The sequence below is a fragment of the Bombyx mori genome, chromosome 3, assembly GCF_030269925.1.
Source record: "Bombyx mori chromosome 3, ASM3026992v2".
Taxonomy (NCBI): domain Eukaryota; kingdom Metazoa; phylum Arthropoda; class Insecta; order Lepidoptera; family Bombycidae; genus Bombyx; species Bombyx mori.
Genome location: NC_085109.1, coordinates 12,864,285 through 12,889,060, shown reverse-complemented (window position 1 = coordinate 12,889,060; position 24,776 = coordinate 12,864,285). Strand labels below are relative to the sequence as shown.

The 24,776-nt window shown below is 37.1% G+C and overlaps 4 protein-coding genes, 1 long non-coding RNA gene and 1 other non-coding gene across 7 annotated transcripts in view; 4 read left to right on the top strand and 2 right to left on the bottom strand.

The window, feature by feature from the left end:
- The first annotated feature begins 1,812 nt into the window (after positions 1–1,812).
- LOC101746379 (uncharacterized) lies at positions 1,813–4,735 on the top strand. The gene is made up of 3 exons (XM_012688857.4): positions 1,813–2,199; positions 3,070–3,240; positions 4,026–4,735. The coding sequence occupies exons 1-3, from the start codon at positions 2,145–2,147 to the stop codon at positions 4,235–4,237; spliced, it is 438 nt and encodes a 145-aa protein (XP_012544311.1). The 5' UTR covers positions 1,813–2,144; the 3' UTR covers positions 4,238–4,735.
- The window catches only part of LOC134201828 (uncharacterized), a 35,426-nt gene continuing 13,416 nt past the window's right edge, over positions 2,767–24,776 (bottom strand). The window contains exon 2 of the long non-coding RNA XR_009977083.1: positions 2,767–3,262. This is a non-coding gene — a long non-coding RNA (uncharacterized LOC134201828). The remainder of the gene's footprint in view (positions 3,263–24,776) is intronic.
- Positions 4,573–24,776, top strand: LOC101739953 (uncharacterized). Of its 2 annotated transcripts, none has more exons than XM_021346812.3 (6): positions 4,573–4,705; positions 14,520–14,701; positions 16,655–17,419; positions 18,343–18,547; positions 19,040–19,193; positions 20,767–24,776. In XM_021346812.3, exons 3-6 carry the CDS (start codon positions 17,050–17,052, stop codon positions 20,938–20,940), a joined length of 903 nt encoding a protein of 300 aa, XP_021202487.1. In that variant the 5' UTR covers positions 4,573–4,705; positions 14,520–14,701; positions 16,655–17,049; the 3' UTR covers positions 20,941–24,776. The 2 variants fall into 2 exon arrangements, 1 of the variants encoding a protein (XP_021202487.1); XR_009977004.1 differs by lacking the exons at positions 4,573–4,705; positions 14,520–14,701 and adding an exon at positions 14,986–15,120 and having other exon boundaries at positions 20,767–21,505; positions 24,718–24,776.
- Positions 5,606–5,689, top strand: TRNAL-UAA (transfer RNA leucine (anticodon UAA)). The gene has a single exon. It is a non-coding gene; the product is annotated as a tRNA-Leu (tRNA).
- Positions 21,825–24,776, top strand: LOC119630298 (putative nuclease HARBI1). The gene is made up of 2 exons (XM_038019110.2): positions 21,825–22,045; positions 22,165–24,776. The coding sequence occupies exons 1-2, from the start codon at positions 21,825–21,827 to the stop codon at positions 23,039–23,041; spliced, it is 1,098 nt and encodes a 365-aa protein (XP_037875038.1). The 3' UTR covers positions 23,042–24,776.
- On the bottom strand, positions 21,906–24,771 carry LOC119630299 (myb/SANT-like DNA-binding domain-containing protein 3). The gene is made up of 3 exons (XM_038019116.2): positions 24,070–24,771; positions 23,786–23,872; positions 21,906–23,519 (listed from the first exon to the last, which is right to left on the bottom strand). The coding sequence occupies exons 1-3, from the start codon at positions 24,457–24,459 to the stop codon at positions 23,241–23,243; spliced, it is 756 nt and encodes a 251-aa protein (XP_037875044.1). The 5' UTR covers positions 24,460–24,771; the 3' UTR covers positions 21,906–23,240.

The following is a 24,776-nucleotide window of genomic DNA, read 5'->3' as shown; positions in this document are numbered from 1 at the left end:
TAGAAATACGATTTATACACTTTTAAAATAAAAACTAAACAGTACCTAAATGTACCCAAAAATACCGTTCATAATAATACCGATAAAAATAACGAAGGCCTGCACAGTAAGAGAGCATGTCGCGAAGAGATGGGAAAATCGCGTTCATTAAAAATTGTACTTCACACAGCAAGATATTTGGTGAGGTTAGGTTATTTATATTAATTATCGTTAGGTTTTTTTTTATTGCTTAGATGGGTGAATGAGCTCACACCTGATGTTAAATGGTTACTGGAGCCCATAAACATCTACAACGTAAATGCGCCACCCACCTCGAGATATAAGTTCTAAGGTCTCAAGTATAGTTACAACGGCTGCCCCCCCTTTCAAACCGAAACGCATTACTGCTTCACGGCTGAAATAGGCAGGGTGATGGTACCTACCCGTGCGGACTCACAAGAGGTCCTACCACCAGAAAAAGGTATATAATATTAGGTCATTTTATATTAATTAAAAATACTTTTACGGTTTACCATAAGTTTCTACCCGTACTGGTTCACCGACGCTCTCCTACCAGGCCCATACAATAAATATAGTATAACTGATTAGTTCCCCCAGCGTGCTCCACTGAAGATAAACGAGATACAATTTAACTTCAGTGTGCTCAGTACGAGCTTATTAACATCTCGAACGCGTAGTATGGAGTTGGAACAGTGCCCATAGCGGCAAACGTAGGCATACGTAAGAACACTGCTGACATTACGTTAGCAAAATAATAAAAACACTTACCTAACCTATATATCAACACCTAAGTAACTTAGAAAAATAATCCAAGACGATTTTCATTAAAGGATATTTAAAAAAAATGCATTTCAATTTATACGCTGTTCGATGTATGGAGTTATTTCTTTATAATTTTGAGTCCTCTTGTAGCACTGTAGCAGAATAGATAGTCACCTTAAAATACTATATAAATGACTAGCGACCCGCCCTCGCTTCGCTTCGGAAACATTAAATTTTATTATTGATAGCCGAGTCCCGCGATGTTACTCGCGGTTATTGTCGTATCGCGGGTGACACCGTGGGGCGAAGCTAGTTATACGAATAAATAATCAGTATTTATTCGTAGAGTTATACATCTATATATTAATACGTGAAGCAAAAACTTTGTATCCCTTTTTACGAAAATTGCGCGGACGGAGGAGTATGAAATTTTCCACACTTATAGAGAATACAGAGAAGAAGTGCACAATGCTAATATTTTTTTAAATAATGCATAAAAGATACATTAAATCAATATATAAAACATTACACACACTACATACCATGTATTTGACGCACACACGCATGCATACTATTAATTGTCAAACTTTTGTTCTTGGCGTCTGTTGTCAAATTGAGAATAGATTTAATATTGTTTGCCTTTGTTAATATTTAGTGTAGTCTTGGCGAAATTTGTCATTATAGAAGTATAAAATACAATCATAATAGTGTACAAACTTACAATTCCAATTAATTATAGTCGAATTTCGACTACTGCGGGACCTCTAGTACCTATAAACCTTCCTCTTCAATCACTCTATCTATTAAACAAAACCGCATCAAAATCCGTTGCGTAGTTTTAAAGATTTAAGCATACATAGGGATTTAAGGACAGAGAAAGCGACTTTGTTTTATACTATGTAGTGATGATGCTGATTTGCTCCGAGTAGAATGTGATAGACGGACTGAAAAAAATATACGACTTTTGGGTTTAGTTACGGAACCCTAAAAACCGTCGAACAAAATTGTTCAAGTATGTTATTCACGCTTGACCGAACATTTCAACAAATAACTATGACTAATCTATTTGGGCGCCCGTGATCTAAATTTTCACAGTTTACAGAATAATACGGTCGGCTCGCGTTACTACACAGCGTTCCATAATAATCACTCCAATCACATGGCTGTTGCATTTTGCTCTGTAAATATTAATACGTTTGACGACTTAAAATCAAATCAAAATAATACACACAAAATATTGATACATGCTTAAAATTTCCCGCGTTCTTTCGATATTTTGAAATTATAAACTTTTGTTTCTTTTTTGGTCAAGGAATCCTGACCTTAATACCTAATTCGATTCATTACAAATAAAATTGGTTCGGACTCAAAATAAACATAAGATGTTATCGAAATATGGAGCTATTTGGTTTTTGTTATCGTTTCATATGAAGCTGGGTATGTCTGCTTTTCTTTATCTTGTCACTAAGCATTATTCAATGTCAAAAGTGCAAATAATACTTGGCGATCTTAAATTCGTAATCCACAATGTATTTTAAATATTTAAATTTAATTCGTAATTTCTTCACTTCGATTCCAATCGCGTTGAAATAGGAAATTAGTTCTGGTTTGTATTTAATAAAAATAAAGTTTCGTTCACTAGGCAAACTCGGTGATTTTATGTCGGGTACGCTTAAATATCAAACCGTAATAATATTTTCTGCTCACGCTACGATGACCTATGTCATTTCCGGTCATCGTTCTCGTCGAACCCGTCGCTTGCGACGAAGGCTTCGACGAGTAAATTAGCCCTCAGATAAGAACCCACTGAGTTTCTCGCCGGATCTTCTCAGTGGGTCGCGTTTCCGATCCGATGGTAGATTCTGCGAAGCACGGCTCTTGCTAGGATTCGTGTTAGCAACGTCGTCAGGTTTGAGCCCCGTGACCTCATCTACTAGTTAAGGTTCCGCTGATATAGCCTCTCAAGGCTATCAGCTTAGGTAGGAAATAAAAAAAAAAGCAAAACGAACTTAATATTGTTTAATGAAAAATTATTGTAACACAATCTGGAATTCGTTTCATGTCCTAATGTAGCTGTGTTAGTACATCTATGGTCATCGGTAACCATCACAGTTACTATGAGATAGACCCATGGAGTTAATAAGTAATACTAACTCTATGGATAGACCAAACATTTTAAGCTCGCAACTGGCAACAATGGCACCGTAAGAAGGTAATTGCCATACTTAAAATAAGGCGAATAACAGGACGACACATTGACAGAAAAAAAAACATCTTTTTTAAAATTAAATTATCTGTGATTGTCAGTAACATCGATCCGTTGCTACGAATGCAGCAGCGCGAACAATACAATGTGCTTGGAGCCGGCCTTATACGACGCCGAGACGCTGGACAAGTACCTGCCGACCACCCACTGCGGAAGTGGAGTCGTATCTTCAGGACACCACGCCTTCTTCTGCAGGAAGATAATGCAGACCAGTAACTGACAGCTTTTGCATTCCTAAAAAAAAGTGGTCCCTTGGTTAATAGAGTAGTAGTAATTTTATTTCCCGACTGGAAAGGCAAAGGTCATCACACCGTACAGCCTAATCTTTTATATATTTTTTTATGAAAAATGTATGAAGTGAAATGAAATAAAGTTGATTAATTTGGAACATTAATCAATTGCATGAAATTAAATGAGATGAGATGATGAATGAGAATTTGAGATGAATAAGATGAGAATTTAATCTCAGTAAAATGGTGGATATTTACTGAGACTTTTTTATTGGACTTTTTGGAGGATCCAGAGAAGCTAAGTCCAGCGGCTTTGTTTCATTTTCCCATATTTGTGCACTTTCACAGATACTAAACAATTAATAAACCACCCTTATTATGTTATTATACATTTAAACCCGAGGAAACACTAAATAGATGAAATAAAACAATAGTAATACTAGAGTTGCGACGTTTGCGACTTTTTGGTAGACGAAAGACAAATCGAACATAGATAAAAAATCGAATTGCAACTTTATCACTGAAGTCGGGTTAAAAACAAGGGTAGTTAAGTAATTAAATCATTATAGGGTCATTAATAATTACAATTATTACTTTATTTAATACTCGAATCGTCCAAATAATAGACTCCAATCTGTCTTAAAAATAGTATAATATGAAAATAAAGCGACTATGAAATACCGACGGAGATACACACAGAAGAAAAACAAATTTGTTTGTATTTATGGTTTGAAGGTGTTTATATAAAATGATTTTCCTTTTCTCAGTATTCCACAAAGGCTACGAACCGGACGTTCGGGTGACCAGAACTTGTGGTTGGATACGTCATCACCGCGACTGTTACATGGCGGACAATGAAGACCATTTGGAGACCGTGTGCCAATGTTTCACAGATGACTGTAATAGGGCGCACGGCGTCCATCCTGTTCGAATGATGGGAAGCATCGCCCTCTTGTTGCTATTAATAAGTTTATCATAAATAATATTTTAACCCTATATTTAGAACAGTATTTTATTTTAAGAAAAAAGTGTATTCATTGCTATTTTTAGATTTTTCATAAATTGGCGGGAGAGTAGACTGATTTTACACAGTTATAAACAGTTGTCGGTTTCAGTAATTAATATTTTCTTTAAGTAAGCGCCATCTGTCAGTAGCATTTGCAACTAATACTTTCGAGGTTTCTAATATGAGATACAGATGGCGCTTTAAAATAAATCTTTTTTTTAATTTGTTTTATTCATTAGCATTTTATTGGCGTAGTATTAAGGCCATCTCAGACCTTAAGGCATCCACTAGACATCACAAAACGAAAGCTGCTGATCCTCCCGAGACGGCGACGAAGTTGCAATTACATTAGAAAAACGACGATACGACCCTTCAAGCCATTATCGTGATGCGATAGAACTTGATAGAAGCAGTGATACCCAACGAATAACAAATTAAAATGTATGTATGTAATATATTTATTCATAAAAAGTTACATTTTCATTTTAACCATGCCCCGCAAAATTGCTTACGCAGTTTGACTGCAGGTAACTCGCTTTTTTGTTTTTTTTTTGTTTAGAAGGTTGGACGAGCTCACAGTCCACCTGGTGCTAAGTGGTTACTGGAGCCCATACACATCTACAACGTAGACGCGCCACCCACCTTGAAAAAAATATTATATAAAAACATAGCTTAAAAATTATTAAATTAGATTATATTAATACAATTAATTTACGTAAATGTTTACAACATATTTAACAAGTGTTTTTTTAATAAACTTTTAAATTTAGCAAATTTAGTATAGGCTCACGTCTTATGTCCTCGGGTAAACTATTGAGTAAGTATGGAACTCATTTTTTTAACGTTCCATCTCCGTAGTAATTTTGTACCATGGGTATTTCAAATTTACCATTGGACATTGACATTGGGCCAGTTTCGTGTCGCACCAAGTTAGTTAAACCATCCTGTTTACTATTATTTATCATTGTGTATTTTTATTTTATTGCTTAGATGTGTGCACGAGGTCACAGCCCACCTGGTGTTAAGTGGTTACTGGAGCCCATAGACATCTACAACGTAAATGCGCCACCCACCTAGAGATATCAGTTCTAAGGGTCTCTAATATTTTTAAGTGAGTTGGACTCCCTAATAATAATGGCAATAAATAATAATGTTAATTTTAAATACCCTTAAATACCCTTAATAAAGTGGGCGAGTACGGCTAGACATAAATAAAAATCTAGCCAAATACTTTCCAAAAATGCAAATATATAAAAAGACACTAAAATATTAATTGAATTTCATTAAAGTACGCATTTATGAAATGTAGATACTAATGCAAAATTAGAATCCTCCTCGTAAGTCAGGTTGGCCGAGTGGTCTAAGGCGCCAGATTTAAGCTCTGGTTCCCGAGAGGGAGCGTGGGTTCGAACCCCACACCTGACAAACTTATTGTGGTCTTTTTTTGAATTAACATAAATCTGTTTTTACTAAAAAAACAATGCAAGCTAATGTCACCAAAGGGAAACATGTTTTTAATAAATTTTCAAACAATATATGTACATAAACAATATGAACATTGGTTTTATAGTAACTCTTTATTTAAGCTAATTTTACCTATTTTTACAGTTTAAGAGTAAATATTCTAGTAATCCCACATTAAACTACAACCTCTATTTTTCCATACGCTTCTTATGTTTACAATTCACAAAGAGAAAGACGGATTCAGCAGCTAGATGGCGAAATAAACGTCTATTTAACAATTTATAACTAACTTTAAAGTAATGAGTTTAGTAGATCCTCGGGTTTGGAATACTCGAAGTACTGGGCACTCATTAATTGTGGAAGCTATGATAAGTACCCGTTAAATAACGACTTAGTTATTACTGAACTAGCGACCCGCCCTCGCTTCGCTTCGGAAACATTAAAACACACATGAAACCAAAAAATAAAAATAATTTTTTTTTAAAAAAAGTAGCCTATGTTCATCAGGGACAATGTCGGCTTCTAATGGAAAAAGAATTTTTCAAATCGGTCCAGTAGTTTCGGAGCCTATTCGAAACAAACAAACAAACAAATCTTTCCTCTTTATAATATTAAGTATAGACAAATATGTATTCAGAAGTAATTGTTCGACCCGAGTAAATAAGTACTCTTCGAATCTTCTTTGTCACTAAATGATCGGTCCAAAAGACAATATTGTTTCGGTATGGGCACAGTTTTAGCTTTATTGGTCCCCCAGTAGTCGAAAAAAAAATTTTTTTTATTGCTTCGATTGGTGGACGAGCTCACAGCCCACCTGGTGTTAAGTGGTTACTGGAGCCCATTGACATCTACAAAGCAAATGCGCCACCCACCTCGAGATACAAGTTGTAAGGTCTCATGTATAGTTACAACGGCTGCCCCCGCCCTTGAAACCGAAACGCATTACTGCTTCACGGCTGAAATAGGCAGGGTGGTGGTACCTACCCGTGCGGACTCACAAGACGTCCCACCACCAGTTTAAAAAAATAACCAGTATAAATCGATATTCGACAATAATTACTTGAAATTTGAACATTATTATGGTTATATTGTCAGAGACTATTAAACTTCTTTATTCACAGATTTCGCCAAGACTACATACATTAAAGACAAATAATATTAAACAAACATTATTAATCTATTCTCAATTTTACCACAGACATTAAGCAATAACAAAAGTTTGACAATAAACAAAGAGGATATAAATGAGTTGTATCAAATACATGGTAGTGTGTGTAATGTTTTTTTTATTGATTTAATGTATTTTTTTATGCACAATTTAAAGAAATAATCAAATTCTGCACTCCTCTCTATGACTCCTCCTCTATATTCTCTATAATTTCGTAATCGTAATTCAATTTTCGTAAAAAGTGGTACCAACTTTTTGCTTCACGTATTAATACCTATATAGATAATATAAGATCTTCGGGCACATCACTCGTAATGAGGACTCCATTGAGCGGTTGGTGGTGCAAGGGAAAGTCGAGGGCAAAAGATCTCGCGGACGATCTCCAACACGATGGACCGACCTCATAAAATCTGTGACTCACTCCAACATAAATGTTTGCTCTCACTCTGCGAAACATCGTGCCACATGGCGTCGCATCGCGAGAGCATCGGTATCGCAGGATCCGACTGATGCATGACCACGACCACTCCGTCAAGAGTGTACGAATAGGAAGATAATATAAAAAAATCTGTCTCGTAGTCTACATTCGAAGCCAGAAAATTACGACTATTTCCTAATTCGACCTAGTAAATAATTCTAAATAAATAATCAGAAATAATTCGCACATAAAAACCTAGTCAATAATATGATTCTCAGTACTATAAGATCCAAAGATTAGTTAAACATAAGTATATACCTATGTATTATACATTTAAATACATATTAAACAACCAGCCTTTTTTATCTGTTCTTTTTTAACTGACTTAGAAATGGAAGACATTTCTCATTTCAGTACGTATTAAATAAAAAGAATTTATTTTAAACATTTTCGGAGTGTTTTAATCTAAATCTCACTTTGATGTGTAGTACTACAGTCTTTAATAGATATCGTATTATTCAAGATTCGACGTGGTAGGAATTTTTCCAGTAAGATCAAAGATTTTTCATTTAAATTAACTCTGCGCAGTTACGCAGAAATGTACAATTCAGAAATTATCTAAATAAAACCGTACACCACTGTATCAAACCGTGTTTGTTTTGGAAAAATACCAAAGGAAATATCTGGAAAGTGCGAGGTTGAATTATTATTGTTTTTGAGTCTAATATACATCACTCTTATTACCAACACCATACGACATATTTTTCTAAATCCTTTTATATTCCATTCGCGATTTATCTTGATTCTTATTTCAGAGCACTAAAGACTAGAATATAAGGTTAAAAATTGTCACACGACTGGCATCGAGTGTTCGTAACTCAATCCGATAAGAAGTATTTTACTCTGGCCCGACTCTTTCAGGCTTTGTAATTAGAAATTTGACTTTTATATCAACGGGATAAAGTTTTTTTTTTTATTCGTTTGATGTTTTGTTTACGTTCTCCCAAGCACACATGCAAGTCTGTGTTTGTTGTACAAATAAAAAAAGTTCGCAGGTGAGTGTTTGTTTACATTTTTGAGCGCTTACATGTGTTTGTGGGTAGAATAGAAAGAAGATTCACCTTTTTTGTATACAAAACTGCTCATACTGACTTTTTTTTAAATGTCTCCAGCGCCTTAGGCATTGATTATGCCAATGTCACAGTATAAAAAAAAAGAAAAAAAAATCTTACTGACTTAAAAGAGCACAACCCATGACCATAGGAAATTACACGATAATAGTCTTTAATCCTTAATGTGTAAGACTTTTTATACCCATCGAAGGCGACTGACACTTTGCAAGTGATAGTCGCTCATGATAACATAAAACAAACTTATAGAAACAATTCCTTATTTGACTACTATACAATTATCGTTCTGTTTCGTGTATTTTTAATTAATTATATATATATATTTGACAGCAAAAAACTAACATAACTCCTAATCTCGCGTTACGGAATATAATTACGTAATAGATACGTCGTACATTTCAAAATTATGACTCATTTTGTTAGTAAATATGAGGATGAAGCGTCATCAATGTAGTAACGAGAAAAAACGATTGAATACCGTTGTTAATACTTGGAAGTAGCGGTTTTACGTGACGTAAATTCCATAATGCGGTGCGTCGAATTGATAATACTAAAGTAGTGTCTCTGTGGTGGTGAGACTGTTGGGTTTTCTATTCAAAGTAAACAAAGCCAAAAAACTCATAGTTACTTCCCTAATATAGACAGTTTCGCATAGACATAACCCATTGAGGTTTTTGCTCTTTCGTGAAACAGTTGCTCTTGAATTATTAGGATTCCTATGGAAGCGCTCAGGTACCTAGCTGTTGGCAAACCCCACCGCTTTTGGCTGGGCCTTTGCGCGCCCACCTGTCCTAGTGAAACTGGAAAGGCCTCCAAGTCACCAGTAATCCCTCAGTCGCGATTCCGATCCGGTGGTAGTTTCGGCGAAGCTCTAGCTAAAGTCAGCGTTAGCAATTCTCTCAGTATGAACTGGTAAGCTCACATACCGATCCGCGCGTATTGGACTAAATAGCACCTTAAGTTACCAACGATTAGGTAGAGAAAAAAGGGTATTTTTATACTAAGTAAACGGGAATAGAGATGGGATAGGATTAGATATTATTCGTTCATCACGAAAATCGTTCGCGAACATAATACGCGACGTTAATACTGTTTTTTTTGGATTATACTAGTAGTCCGGAGGGCCTTCTAGTTTCGCCAGGACAGGTGGGCGAGCAAAGGCTCAGCCAAAAGGGGTGGGATTTGCTAACAGCTGCCCGAGCGCTCCAAAAGAGACCTAACAACTAAAAAGCAACTGCTTCGCGAATGAATCTACTACCTACCGCTGAGAAGGTCTGGCGAGAAACTCAACGGGCTGACGCTTGAGTTAGTTTGCACGGCGAACTCTTTGCCGAGTATCACTGGTGGTAGGACCTCTTGGGAGTCCGCACGGGTAGGTACCACCACCCCGCCTATTTCCGCCGTGAAGCAGTAATGCGTTTCGGTTCGAAGGGTGGGGTAGCCGTTGTGACTGTACTGAGACCATAGAACTTATATCTCGAGGTGGGTGGCGCATTTACGTTGTAGATGTCTATGGGCTCCAGTGACCACTTAACATCAGGTGGGCTGTGAGCTCGTCCATCCATCTAAGCAATAAAAAAAAAAAAAAAAGAGTTCGACGAGTACAGTTACCGGGGTCCCTAAGCCTGCTCCTAGTGTTAGAGCTGAAGGCGTCAGATTCCTATTCTAAGGAGGGCTTGAACTATGATAAGTTAGAAAGATATATTGCCTCGCTCGACGTGCAGTGGCTTTGTTGCGCTCTGTATTTTTATTTACACTTTCAAGGTCTAAGCAATTAACGTTATCTGTGCGTCACGTTTGTCTTTCTCTGCTTACACGTGATCTGTTCGCCTAGCAATGTTGAATCGCGCATCACATGTATATCTCGTTTGACTTCCCGATGTCAATATGTTAAAAGTAAATAAACATTGCATTTATTAATGTTATGTGTGTGTGTGTGCGTGCGTGCGTGCGCGTGTGTGTGTGTGTGTGTGTGTGTGTGTGTGTGTGCGTGTGTGTTTTTTTTTGTTTTTTTTTTATTGCTTAGATGGATGGACGAGCTCACAGCCCACCTGATGTTAAGTGGTTACTGGAGCCCATAGACATCTACAACGTAAATGCGCCACCCACCCCGAGATATAAGTTCTAAGGTCTCAGTATAGTTACAACGGCTACCCCACCCTTCGAACCGAAACGCATTACTGCTTCACGGCGGAAATAGGCGGGGTGGTGGTACCTACCCGTGCGGACTCCCAAATGTGTGTGTGTGTGTGATGCAACTTCAGAACAATCCGGTGTCTCTTTTAAAATTTTAAATTGGTGCAATCGTTTAACAATTAATTAACATATTTTTATCCCAATTGTTTTATTACTTTATCGAAAGGTGAAAGGTTATTTGGGTTAAGCGACATTTCGGTTAGTACGCCCACATTTATCTTTGTAATTAAATGTTCGTTTTATTTGGTATTAGTGTCAACAATGCGATGTTTTTAATTGAACTTCAATTATGTTTACCACATTCGAATAGCTGAAGAAAATTTTTTGATGAAGAAAGTTTTAAAAATGTAAATTAAATCTATACTAATACTAATACTAATATACTAATACTAATACTAATATACTAATACTAATAATATTATAAAGAGGAAAGATTTGTTGTTGGTTCGTATTGAATGGGCTCCGAAACTACTGAACCGATTTGAAAAAAAATCACTTTTAGGAAGTTACACTATCCCCGAGTGACATAGGGCTATAAACTTTTTTGAAAAAAATTAGGGATCCTTACTAAAACTCCAATAAAATAAGGTGTAAAAAAATTACTTTAAATATTCTTTAAATCGCGTGCCCTGCGAAAACTATTGATAATAGAATAAAATAATGTACCACGACTTTGTAGAACACATTACTATTTACAAAAAAAGTGTCGCGACAGCGTATGTTTAACTATTATAGTTACGCCGCAATAAGTGTTATTTTATTTAAAAAAATAAAACAACATCAAATATCGTTGAAATTTTTGTTAAAGACCCGAGTGGAGCCGGAGCGGGCCGCTAGTATGAAATATTTGTATTGTCAGCTTGATGCATCTATTGGATCTATAGTACAGTCTCAAACAAAAATCTTGAGAATTATTCACATACAGAAAACTGGATCATCAAATTACTTGTCATTATTATTATTAGGAGCTTCCCTTTAAATTAACGTCGCCAGTAAAAACCAACAGCATTCAAAATCGCAAAACCTTAGAATTCATTCGGAGAGTCGAATCAAATGCTAGAACTGATCATACGAAAGACAGAAATAAGATTTTGCATCTTTTTTTTTATTTATTTTTTAGCTTAGATGTGTGGACGAGCTCACAGCCCACATGGTGTGAAGTGGTTACTGGAGCCCATAGACATCTACAACGAAAATGCGCCACACACCTTGAGATATAAGTTCTAAGGTCTCAAGTATAGTTACAACGGCTGCCCTACCCTTCAAACCGAAACGCATTACTGCTTCACGGCAGAAATAGGCGGGGCGGTGGTACCTACCCGTGCGGACTCACAAGAGGTCCAACTACCAGTAAATCTATATAATATTGAATCTAGAAAGACGGCGATGATGACTCTGAAATTCTAGCTCATCTTTTTCGTGTGGTGGGAATTCCATTACCGGATTGGAGTTAACAACGATCTCTAAGCGCCAATGTATTTTGCCCGACCCCTGGGTTTCCCGTCACAAACATGATTGCTTAGCGCAGGAAGGTCAGGGCTTGGTTTCGACGCGGGTCGATGTCTAAATTTAGATATGACGTCGTTACTAAAAACATAGTCGTATTACCTGGAAACGCGCACTGAGTACTACAGAACCCAACGATGACTCATTGTTTGGTTACTTTTTTTATTAGCAGCCTTTATGATGAAGGTGATTCTGTGTGCTACTATACTATGCTTCAACGGTATGATACAAAAACACAGTGATGTAATAGTTAGTTAATAGTTATAGTTAAAAAGATTAGCCCAATCTTAAAATTAATACTAAAAATATAGAGAACAATAATAAGAATATAGAGAAGGAGTGTAGAATTTTAATATATATATTTTTTATTGTGCATAATAAATACATTAAATACATTTTAAAAAAAATACATTACACTCACTACCATGTATTTGACACAAAACTACTCTTTGTTTGCTGTCAAACTTTTGTTATTATTTGAAGACTGTGGTCAAATTGAGAATAGGTTATTATTGTGTAAAAAAAACCAAAAGGTTTCCGTTAACCCGTTAACATAAAGCAGGTGTAATGTGCTTTGTGTTATAGTTTGTAAATATTCATGTTATATACATACGTGTACGACGTAGTATGTGTAATTAATTGTAAGATTACTAGGTAATAATATTACGATACGACCAGGGACGTCTTAAATTAGGCTGGGGCCCTTGGGCACACAAGAATTTGAGGCCCTTTTGGAAAACAAAAAAAGATTTTTTACTGAGTATGACCATTTATTATAGGTAATCAAATACAGTATGATATAATATGTCATTAATGATATTAGAATGCTGCTGGTTTTTTGGTTACGATTTCGATAACGGAAACCGGTATCGTGATCTTGATACTTAGTAAATTAGGTAGGATGCGTTCGGAAATATTATTAAATAATACAGTAGGAATAGGCGCAGTCATCTATATAATGGCGTAGTATATGCCATGAAAATACCTTCTGATAAGCTTATTGATTTGTGAAAAAAGTGTAATGTGGCCTACAAAAATGTTTTGAGAAAAAATGTGTGAGAGAAATTGTCGGTCATTCGGGGCCCCCTGAGAATGGGGGCCCTGGGCACGGGCCCCCTGTGCCCTTATGGTAAAGATGGTATAGGATACGACATTACGGTGTGTTGTGAAATGAGCGGATCCCAAATCTAGGTATTCCAATTAAAACAAAATGCGCACAGCAACTTTTCAGAGGGTAAACTTTTTTGGGAATAATTTTGGCAATTTAAAACGAACCTCGTTTATTTAAAAAAAAAAAAACTACGTCAGTATTTACTAATATCGAAAGAAAAATAATATTTTATTCATATTTTTATAATTTTTAATTAAATACTATAGGTTTCTTAATAGGTTTTTGTTTGAATTGAGTGAAATTGAGTGGGTCTCGAAATACCATTACGAGTATCGTTACTAAACAATCGGCAACAATTGTTTTTTTTTTGTTATTGCTTAGATGTGTGGATGAGCTCACAGCCCACCTGGTGTTAAGTGGTTACTGGAGCCCATAGACATCTACAACGTAAATGCGCCACCCACCTTGAGATATAAGTTGTAAGGTCTCAGTATAGTTACAACGGCTGCTCCACCCTTCAAACTGAAACGCATTACTGCTTCACGGCAGAAATAGGCAGGGCGGTGGTACCTACCCGCGCGGACTCACAACAGGTCCTACCACCAGTAAAAATATAATAATACATATTTATAAATTTTAATAATACATATTTTTTTGATGATTGAATTAGTATTGATGGCCCGGAGGCCTTTCCACTTTCACCAGGACAGGTGGGCGAGCAAAGGCTTAGCTAGCAGGGGACCAACTCGGCCAGGAGAGAAATATGTAATGCTGCTGTATGTACAAGTGTCTACCTACATTTGTTATTGTTATTGAAAATAATATGCACTCATATTTTGTTCATCATAGAGTACATACATATATACACAAACGCATTCAAATTCGGAACTGCTAAGGCCGTCAGCGTAAAAGTGGCCTAACCCACAATTGTTCATATTTGTATAAATTGCAATTTATTTAAAACATAATAAAATTTGATGCAAAAACGGTTTATCCCTAATTTCATAGATAACAGATGGCTTTGTAAACATTATTTTTGCGCGAATTATATTTGGCTACGAAGTATGTAAATGTAAATCATATTTGCATACTAACTATAGGAAGCTTAGGTCACATTTACGCTGACGGCCTCAACTGTACTTTTTCAATTCGTAAATATTGCGCCAAAACATGTGCAGTGTTTTGACGCAACGCACACATCAATAATACACCCTTGCTTGAATGAATACACAAAATAATCGACGCACACATATGTTTCGTAGTTTTAGCATCGTTGTGACGCACGAGGAATGAGGTGCGGGGTGCGGGGTGCGGAGGACAAACACTTCGAAAGGCTTATATAGGACGCGCGGACGAATTCCATACCAGTTACATTCTAGAAGTAAACAAACAACGAACTCCGAAAAAGGGCATCTTCTTCGCTCGGCTTCCAGCCAAACAATGGGTATGTTTACCTTTTCATTAATTGTAATACAGCTGAGATACGTGCTTGATAACATTACGGCGTAATATCAATAGAACATTTTTATCGCTCCTAATATAGGTCATTAATATGTAATATTAACATGGCTAGTTTCAATTAGTTTAATTTGGTCTGGAATTACATAGACCCCGATAAGATTCAAGGGAACTTAATTTCAAGGGCACGTCTGTTCCATATGATTCCATTCACTGACCCTTTGACACATTAACATTGTGTATAATCTATGTAACAAACCCCCGGTTGTCATTTGAATGAATCTGGAAACGAATGAACGTAGTTCTGAGAATCGATAATTCCAGAACGTTCTCGGTCGTTTTGGATTTCGTTCATTCATTTCAAATATGGCACCCTTTTAAGATCGGCTTTGTGTGACCGTCGAGGTATGTTAAATAGATATTTGTTTATTTTGAGTTTCGTAGACATTTTAAGTAACTATGAAGTAGTTGTCATGTTGAACTCGTAACTTATAAAAAGATAATTCTATAGGTACTAAAACCTTAATAGCCCCACTTTTATTGAATTATTTTTGTTTTCAATCGGAAATAAAATTAATTAGAACACCTCTCGATAGTCATTAAATTAATTCTCGAAAGTCGTTTAAGATCATCAGCTGCAATCTAATAAATAAAATTAAAAACATAATTATTATTATGCAACTATTTTTCGTTTTATCAATTAACAAAACGAAGCGTTGCTTAGTTTGTCAAAAGCTAGTTAACTATTGACTATTTAATGTCAGTTAATTTTCCTGTAAGTCATTATCCTCCGCCGCTGATGGCACTGCGTCATCGACTACAAAGCAGAAATGAGGACTTCGCGTGACCAATTTAGCTAATTAAACTGCTCTCTGACTTCGATTTTCACGTATTTATTTCATATTTCTGGTGAATCTATGTCATTCGTGTATTAAATTAAGGTGATTTTCGTGATGACGAGATGCTATACCGCTTTTGCGCATGTCCGGGTAATTAATAAAATTTGGTCGAAGTTTTCAATGTGAAATTCTGTCTCCGTCGAAATAAGTTGGCATGAGGCCACCAATAATAAAACAAAGTTAAAATATTGTGACGTAAATGAAACATGCCGTTTTATTTTCGGAATGCGACAGGGGGACATTTATAACATTGCGAGTAGTAAAATGTGCTATAAACATGAAACATTCCAATAATAGTTTTATAATTACGGATGTGCTGTAGCTAATTAAATTAAATTTGAATAACTCCTTCGTTATTAACGATTGCAATCGATCGACAAGTTATATTTTAATCTCATCATTTAACATCGTCGGGTTTGTTCCGGTAAGCGCTTTTTTTTTATTGATGCACAAAACAAATTATAATCATCACAGTAGCTATATCGTACAAATAGTACCTAAATCTAATCTGGACTGTAATCTAAATGATATATGCACTCAGCAAACCCGTATTAATGTAGCTTTGGCTATTGAGAAAAAAATACAAATTACAAATAAAAACAAAATGAAGAGTTAAAAAAAAAATCATATCCACTTTAGACAACAATACAACCAACACAAACAATATATTGATAACTAGCCATTGTTAAATAGGATATCCGTCACACATCTGACAGATCCCCGGAGTTCAAAGATATCAGGTTGACCGTGATCACATATCAACATTATCAACGCTAACGCACGTCAAATATCAACGCACGTCAAATGTTTAGAACAAAAGATGATGTTTATAGACAAGGCAAAGTTTATATATCGAATTTAGATACTTTTCTTCTTGCTTCGGTTTCCTCAATACTGAGGATCGTGACCACCTCCTTGCAACAAGAGTTTATTGATGATAATTCGCAATAAGAGTTTATTGCGAACCATTCCACGCCATTTGCCTCTATCTGCCGCCGAGTGTAGATACTTATGTAATGTTATTTATTTATCTTTTCCAGATATGTTAAATATAAAACCGTTAAGTGAGGACATAGAGTGGTCTCCGGAGGCGCCCGTGGGCGTGGGGGCCACTGGGGCAGGAGTATGTGGCCCGGAGCCCACCGCGCCCACGGTGTCCACGTCCGGCGAGGCCCGCGCCATCCGCCGCATCGTCGGCCGCTGGGGCGCCGAATGGTTGAGCTGACTCGGCTCCAGGCACCAGGATAATGCCGGTAGCTGGCCGGCCGACCACCCCCTGCCGCCGCCGCGCTGGGGGGCACCCCGTCCGGCTTTGCACCTCACTCTCCGTCAATACGAGGAGTTGGTCGCCAAAGCCGAGGTACTGTTGAGTCGTCTCGTGGTTTCCGAAAACTATGATTCCATTAGCAACTTCCTGACGCACTACGACGCTTACATGGCTTCCCCTATCGACACCCTGAAAGAATTTTACCAGAAATATAACCCGCCGATCCGCGCCCACAAACACACCTGCGTGGGTCTGGGCATGGAAGTCATCAAACGCTTGAAACTCTTAGAGAAAGATTTCCCCGGGATCACTAAGGCGATGATGCTGGTATCCTGTGACGAGAACATAGAAGATCTTGACGATTACACCACGTCGTTCCCTGGACCTCAAGGGTTCCTGATCGAGACTGAGAAGGACCACGTGCTAGTGGCGATCCACGTTAAAGTCGACGGCAGACCCGGCGTGTTCCTGTCGGATCTTGGATATCACATCTCTCGCGCCGTCACCGTCATGGCGGATCGTTGCTACCCGCACACCGGTAGGTTGCAGCTTCATTAACTCAGAATACGAAGGTTACAGTAAAAGTCCAAAATTTTTAAAAAAAACCTTTTACAAGTTTCATTTCTGACTTTATTCATTTTTTGGTTTAACCGACATTACGGTTAATACGCGACATTTATCTTTGTAAGTAATTAAAGGTCCACTTTATTTAGTACTAGCTGACCCAGCAGACTACGTAGTGCCTCAATCGATAAATAAATCAAACAAAAGGAATCCGTCCGACGGGGGTCACATCAAAGGAAAAACAAAATAGTTATTTTTATTTAATTCCGACCATTATATTTATCTACCTTTTAAACCTTCTCTGGACTTCCACAAATAATTCAAGACCAAAATTATCCAAATCGGTCCAGGCGTTCTCGAGTTTTAGTGAGACTAACGAACAGCAATTCATTTTTATATATTATATAGATTAGCATCAACGATTCGATGTTTTCAATGGGTCTTCAATTAGGCGTACCCAATTCGAATAGCTGAAATTGTCCTTTTGTTATGATGTTTTTGATTCCAAATTTTATATTTTGAATAGCTCTCTTCTGTAAAGTTGCTAAATTGTCGCTAAACCATCACATAGCCTTTCACCCGTCGTTATGTACTTCAAATGACATGTCCTTCTTCAAACGAGGTTTGTGGAGAGTATTAAACGGTAGGCAGCGGCTTGTCTCTGCCCCTGGTATTGCTGACGTCCATGAGCGATGGTAACCACTCAACATCAGGTGGGCTGTATGCTCGCCTGCCTACAAGGGCAATAAAAAAAAACAATTTTTTTTAAAGGGTTTTATACCCCGGTAACTAGGCCTTTAGGTCAAAATAAACAATGAACATATTATTATATTTTTTTAAATACCCTCCACTATCTATTCCCGAAGAGTGACGGGTGAAGTTGTTGTTGTCTCGCAGGTTGGTTCACGCAGTCGGACGAGCCGCACTGCCGCAAGGAGTACAAGTACCAGTTCAACGCGGACAACGCGAGCTACGTGGAGTGGCACGAGCGGGAGACCAGGGCCGCCGGGGTCAAGGAGCGCCTGTCCCTCGTGTACGTCGCGAGGGCCTACCTCTCGGCCGTCGAGGTCACCGAGAAGAGGAACCTGGTGTGGGACTTGAGGTAAGCACCAAGCTTCATCACCAGACGAGTACAGAGCGAGAGTGTAAGATTTTATTGTCTAGATGGGAGGAGGAGCTCACAGCCCACCTGGTGTGAAGTGGTCATTGGAGACCATAGACATCTACAACGTAAATGCGCCACCCACTTTTTTACTGGTGGTAGGAAGGACATCTTGTGAGTCCACACGGGTAGGTACCACCACCCTGCTTATTTCTGCCGTGAAGCAGTAATGCGTTTCGGTTTGAAGGGTGGGGCAGCCGTTGTAACTATACTTGAGACCTTAGAACTTATATCTGATCCTTACTAAACTACTACTACTATATTTGGCTCTTTGGCTAATAAGTTTCCCGACCACTGCTTTAGACCACGATGACTAAACATGTCTCCAGACATGCGAATGAGCTCGGCAGCTGTTTTCAACAAACCGACAAAAGTTCTGTTCACAATAATTTCTTTTATAGATTAGTTAAAGCAACAAATGTGTCATTGCAGGAGTCTTCTCGCAAGGGACCCTAAGGGCCGTCTCGCAGCCGGCGTGTACTTTCCGTTAAAACTAAAAGACCAGGAGTTCACCATGTTCTACGACAGCACCAGCGGGAAACAGAGAAAGAAGTTCAAGTTCAGCGTGTTTTTGGAGCTGCAGAAGGTAATTAAATTAATAATTGAAGACATGAGGGAATGAAGGGGATTATTTTTTTCATTATTTTTTTAATGCTTAGATGGGTGGACGAGCTCACAGCCCATCTGGTGTTAAATGGTTACTGGAGCCCATAGACATTCACAACGTAAATGCGCCAAGCACCTTGAGATATAAGTTCTAAGGTCTGAAGTAACAACGGCTGCCCCACCCTTCAAACCGAAACGCATTACTGCTTCACGGCAGAAATAGGCAGGACATCAAATGCATTATTCCATACTTCCTCTGATTTTCACGGGTCGCAACAGTTGACGTCGCCCAAAACACGTTATTACGGATCCTCCCGATCCATTAACTGGTGCTTTTAGCTACCTCAAGCACCGGTCACCGTCCTCTTCGAACTCATCGCTAGACGAAGGGCTCGACGAGTGAATTAACGCATAGACACAGCCCACTGAGTTTCTTGCCGGATCTTCTCAGTGGGTCGCGTTTCCGATCCGGTGGTAGGTTCTGCGAAGCGCTGCTCTTGCTAGGGTTCGTGCTAGCAACGTCAGATTTGAGCCCCGTGAAATAGCCTCTCAAGGCTATCAGCATAGGTAGGGGAAAAAAGCCGGTCGCAGATATAATTAAGAACACTTTATGGCTTAATCTCGCGTTCATAATTGTCATCCTTCGATCAACAATAGTAGTTACTATTGTTGATCGAAGTATTGTTTCCGATGTTTCGGATAGTATAAGCCGCACCAATAAAGAAACGAATCTAAAATGGCGGCGGCGATCATGCGCTCTCACTCTAAACTATTGCTGTCTTTAGTCGCACACGGCGCGTACTGCATGCAAAAAATTTTATCAGTTCTGACTTTGTTGTTGAGTTCGAGTTTTTTCACTTTCGAGTTGTGCGACTTAGATGACTGGCAGCAAAAGTGTCTACGCAAGTTGCATCCCAGATGAAACACCTCACCCTCTGCCAGGGCATAAAGTAAAGTAAAGGACTTTTTGGCGGGAACGCAAGGAGTGAAGTTGTGTGATGTGTTTTATTTTGTCTATTTAGTGTTTCTTCAGGTTTAAATGTGTAATAACGGTGGTTTATTAACTGTTTAATATCTGTGAAAGTGCACAAATGTGGGAAAATGAAACAAAGCCGCTGGGCGTCACTTCTTGGGATCCTCCAGAAAGTCCAATGAAAAAGTCTCAGTAGATGACCACCATTTTACTGAGATTATATTTCATCCCATATCATCTCATCTCATTTCATTTGATTTCATGCCAGTTGATTAATGTCTCAAATTAATCATCTTCATTTCATTTCATAAGTTTTCATAAAATTATGAAAATAAATTAAAATATGACATGACTTAAAGGGCTTAGTTACCAGGTCATAAAATCCCTTAAAAAAAAAAGTAAAGTAAAGTACATTCTCATTTGTTTTTCTTTCTATCTTTCTTTTTATTTGTTGATCCTACCATCAGTCAGTGCGGGTACATAGACGCCATTTTCGATTCGTTTCTTTATTGGCGCGGCTTATACCTTTTCGTGGTCACGGATGAATTTGCATTCACAATTTGATAATTTAACATTTCAGATCCCAGACGAGGTAGTCGAAGAAGTCGAGCAATGCAATGAACAACTTCGTCTTCGGGACGGGGAGTTGCTCTCCATCCTTAACCGTTTGGCGAACGTCATGGCGGACGCGGAATTCATGGCGGAAGTGCTTGCCGTCAACGAAAAAATCGTAGAGCTCTCCGCGGCTCACTAAAGCAATAATAATGTTTATCTTTCACTGTCGAAGGCGTTTGCACGGTGTTGCTAGCTGCGTCAATCATATATTTTTATATTAGCTATATATAACCTTTAGCTATACCTACCTGAAGTTGACCCAACAAAAATATCATAAATGCAATATTAATAAACAACATCTCTGTGTGTCACATCTGTGTGTTCAGATCAAATTAAGTGAAAATAGTTAAAAAAACAATCACTCAAGAGAAATTGCTACTTAGTGGATAATACCATCACAAATTTTTTGACAGATATCTCGCTTACTCTGTGACATCGATACTGTCATCACGGTAATAGTTAATTAACTAATATTTAATGAATCAAGTTTCTTATAGACTTAAAATTATTGTGAATTCATTTAAAAACTCATTTAAATAAATCTATCTGGGTCAACGTAACGTTTTTTTTATATTAAGTTTTCTTGACGATGCACTGATACTCATAGTTGCCGATAGATGGCATCACTTGTCTTTTCTAGATATCAGCACTTTTCATGTATTTATTCTATTTTCATTTATTTTACTGTAGTGTAGTAGTCTTAGGCCCATAATATCAATCGTAGTTTAAACTAAAATCGAAGGTTTAAACTGTCACTGAAGATCAACTCGTAATTTCAATCAAAGTTAAACTGCCCTTCAGAGTTTAAACTATCGCAAAGTTTAAACGACCATGAGGGAGCGTTTAAACCATGAGTTGGGTTTAAACTGCTCTTTTTAAAATGGCTGCTCGAAATTAACAGCTGTTGTTTCCTGTCAAAGTAAATGTAATATAAAGTTAGTGTCAGTAAATAGAGATAAGTATTAGGTAAAATTAAGTAAAAATTTAATTGTTAACAAAAGTAGGCATTTATAGTGTTATAAAATGGCTGAGTGGAATGAAGACACTGATTCTGATATTGAAGATTTAGAAATTCTCAATGACTTCAATTCGTATTTTAACAGACCTTATCTAGTCAGACCAAGAGAAAACAATTTCGTTAAGTGGGACGATACGGAGTTTATACGTCGTTTTCGTGTATCTAAGAATACAGCTTTTACGATTTTAGAAGAAATTGCTAATGACATATCACACCCCACAAATCGGTAAGGCGGACTTTATTTACAGGACTTTTTTTAAAGTACCCATTAAATATATAGTATTGAGTATATATTACCTAATGTTTATTTGTACTGTAATGTTATTAGGTACTTTTTTATTGCAGGAATCATGCATTGTCAGCGTGTAACCAGTTATTATTAACCTTGCGTTATTATGCTACTGGATGCATGCAAATTACTGTTGGCGATTTCAGTGGTGTTCACCAAACGACAGCAGGAAAAGCTATTAAAAAAGTTACCGAAGCGATTGCATCAAGACGATGCCGATATATAATGCTGCAAGATTCTGAAGAAGACAAAAGGAAACATCAGAATGGATTCTACAATATGGCTAGGTTTCCTCTAGTGTATGGAGCCCTTGATTGTACTCATATACGGATTCAATCACCAGGTGGACAAAATGCAGAGTGTTTTAGGAATAGGAAAGGCTATTTTTCCTTAAATACTCAGGCAGTTTGCAATTCAGACTTGAAATTTTCGAATATTGTGGCTAGATGGCCGGGGGCAAGCCATGGCAGTACCATTTTTCAAAATAGCAGACTCTGTGCTATTTTTGAATCAGGTCAGATGGGCCAACTAGTTCTTCTCGGTGATGCTGGATATCCGAACAAAAAATATCTATTGACACCTCTACAAAATCCTGTCACAGAAGCTGAGAAACTATACAATGAGTCTCATATACGAACTCGGAATTGTATAGAGAGGGCATTTGGCATATGGAAGAGACGGTTTCCAGTTTTGTCATTGGGAATTAAGACCAAAGTTGAACTGGTACAAGATATCATTGTTGCAACAGCCATTTTACACAACTTGTGTATCAAGCATAATGATGTCATGCCTAACTTAGATGTTAACTTAGAAAATATCATTGATGTAACTGGCAGTGATAACAACCAAGATACCACCCTCAGCAGCAATTACAGCAACAATAGTTATAGAAGGCAAATGTTAATTGACAATTACTTTAGCAGTTTACAATAGCTGAATTCCTTTTAAAAAAAGGAAAATCAAAATATAAAGTAAATTTACTACTATATTTGAACTATTGTCCTTTATATGTTTAATAAAACCAATTTTTAATATGAAATGAAAACAACCTCATCTTTTTTTATTACATTTAATTACACAGTTACAACAATTTACAATTACATATATATTTAATTACAACGCATTTTATCAATTAATTAAAACTATCGAGTACTTTTTTTTTAATGTCAATTTCTAATTGTAGAAGTGTACATCTCAGTTCATGCTCCTTTACTTCTTGTTCTTGTTTTTTATTTAAATTGTCAATTTGTGCGTCCAGTAATTTAATTTTTTTATTGGCCAAGGCACTATAATTGTTCATTGTTTTATTGAACACTTCTGGATTCTTTTTGGTGAGGGGTGTAGATATTTTTCTCTTTAATAGAAAATTACTGCTCTTTGGGGTTTCTGATTCAATAATTTTTTCATCAATCTAAGGCAAAGAAAATACAAATCAGTTTAATAAAAACAAATTTTAAAGTCCTCCCAGCTTCAGGCTTTCAGATTAAGAAAATGAAACACTTGTATGGTTTGTGGTAGTAACAGGCAGGACAGTGGACCTCGTTCTGGCACACATTATGTCTTAACACTTTCTCACTAGCCTATAGACACAGGCCTACTGTGGTATATTCTGCAAAGCACTGTTCTTGTTAGGATTGGGAATAGGCAGATTTTTTTTTATATAAAATTAATACACACCAGTATATTTTGATTATTTTTTGCCGGAAGTGCTGTGTCTTGGCTGGTCTCGGCATATTTTTCCTTTGTTTCCTTTGTTATTACTATCTGTAAAAAGACAAAATTGCACCAATTTACCATTTTTGTAAAATTCACATCATATTTTTGCTTAGAATAGAAAACAGTTCTGAAGTTCTGCTGTTCTTTCATTATTGGTGACTTTTGGTAAAGTATAGGTTTAATCAGTGGTCATTTGATTATAAGACAAATAGAGATAGATATAATTAGAAGCTACTCATACATACCTCATCACAGTCATTGCGAGATGGTAATCCCATCACACTAGTCCCAGATAACTCCATTACCACTTCCTCTTCTTGACTGAAATTAATTTCAGCGGATGGTCCACCCCCTGTTCCATACAAACTTCTCCGAAACGTACTATATTTGGTCTTGGCCCTCTTTTTTATATTGTCATACTTTGCGCGAAGAGTCTTGTCACTTCTGAACACAAATGACGACAAACTGTTGAATTCTTTGGCCAGCTTTGACCAAGTTTGCTCCTTCAGCTGATTATTTGTCATATCACTTTTTTTATTTTCCAATATATGGCTATATTGTCTCACCAAGCTTGTGAGCAATTCTGTTTCCGATTTTGAAAAATTGGGAACGCGTGTTTTATTTTCGACGGACATAACGAATCATTGAATTTTATTTGGAAAAACGATGCAACTGTCAAATACAGATGTGTAATTTTAGCTTGGGATTGTTAAAAGATTGAAAAGAATGAACGGATCACAAAATGTTGCCACACGTCATAACATTGTCACAGTTCAGCTGATCTCTGTTTGTTTTTGTATTGATATTACGAAAGTAGTTTAATCTATGGATCAAATTTGAACGAAGTTTTGTTGATCCTTAGTTTAAACCCTGAATGATATTATGGGCCTTAGATGATTTTTGAAAGTTTTGACGAGAACGACTCAATGTGGGAAATAAAAATTGAAAAATA

Excerpts from the sequence above, each read along its gene's own strand:
- LOC101746379 (XM_012688857.4), top strand. The coding sequence starts at position 2,145 with ATGTTATCGAAATATGGAGCTATTTGGTTTTTGTTATCGTTTCATATG. Across the intron at positions 2,200-3,069 it reads ATCGTTTCATATGAAGCTGG|TAACATCGATCCGTTGCTAC; the intron begins GTATGTCTGCTT and ends TGTGATTGTCAG. Across the intron at positions 3,241-4,025 it reads CAGGAAGATAATGCAGACCA|TATTCCACAAAGGCTACGAA; the intron begins GTAACTGACAGC and ends TCCTTTTCTCAG.
- LOC119630298 (XM_038019110.2), top strand. The coding sequence starts at position 21,825 with ATGGCTGAGTGGAATGAAGACACTGATTCTGATATTGAAGATTTAGAA. Across the intron at positions 22,046-22,164 it reads ATATCACACCCCACAAATCG|GAATCATGCATTGTCAGCGT; the intron begins GTAAGGCGGACT and ends TTTTTATTGCAG.
- LOC119630299 (XM_038019116.2), bottom strand. The coding sequence starts at position 24,459 with ATGTCCGTCGAAAATAAAACACGCGTTCCCAATTTTTCAAAATCGGAA. Across the intron at positions 23,873-24,069 it reads CTCGCAATGACTGTGATGAG|ATAGTAATAACAAAGGAAAC; the intron begins GTATGTATGAGT and ends GTCTTTTTACAG. Across the intron at positions 23,520-23,785 it reads AAAATAATCAAAATATACTG|ATTGATGAAAAAATTATTGA; the intron begins GTGTGTATTAAT and ends TCTTTGCCTTAG.
- LOC101739953 (XM_021346812.3), top strand. The coding sequence starts at position 17,050 with ATGGCTTCCCCTATCGACACCCTGAAAGAATTTTACCAGAAATATAAC. Across the intron at positions 18,548-19,039 it reads AACCTGGTGTGGGACTTGAG|GAGTCTTCTCGCAAGGGACC; the intron begins GTAAGCACCAAG and ends GTGTCATTGCAG. Across the intron at positions 19,194-20,766 it reads TGTTTTTGGAGCTGCAGAAG|ATCCCAGACGAGGTAGTCGA; the intron begins GTAATTAAATTA and ends TTAACATTTCAG.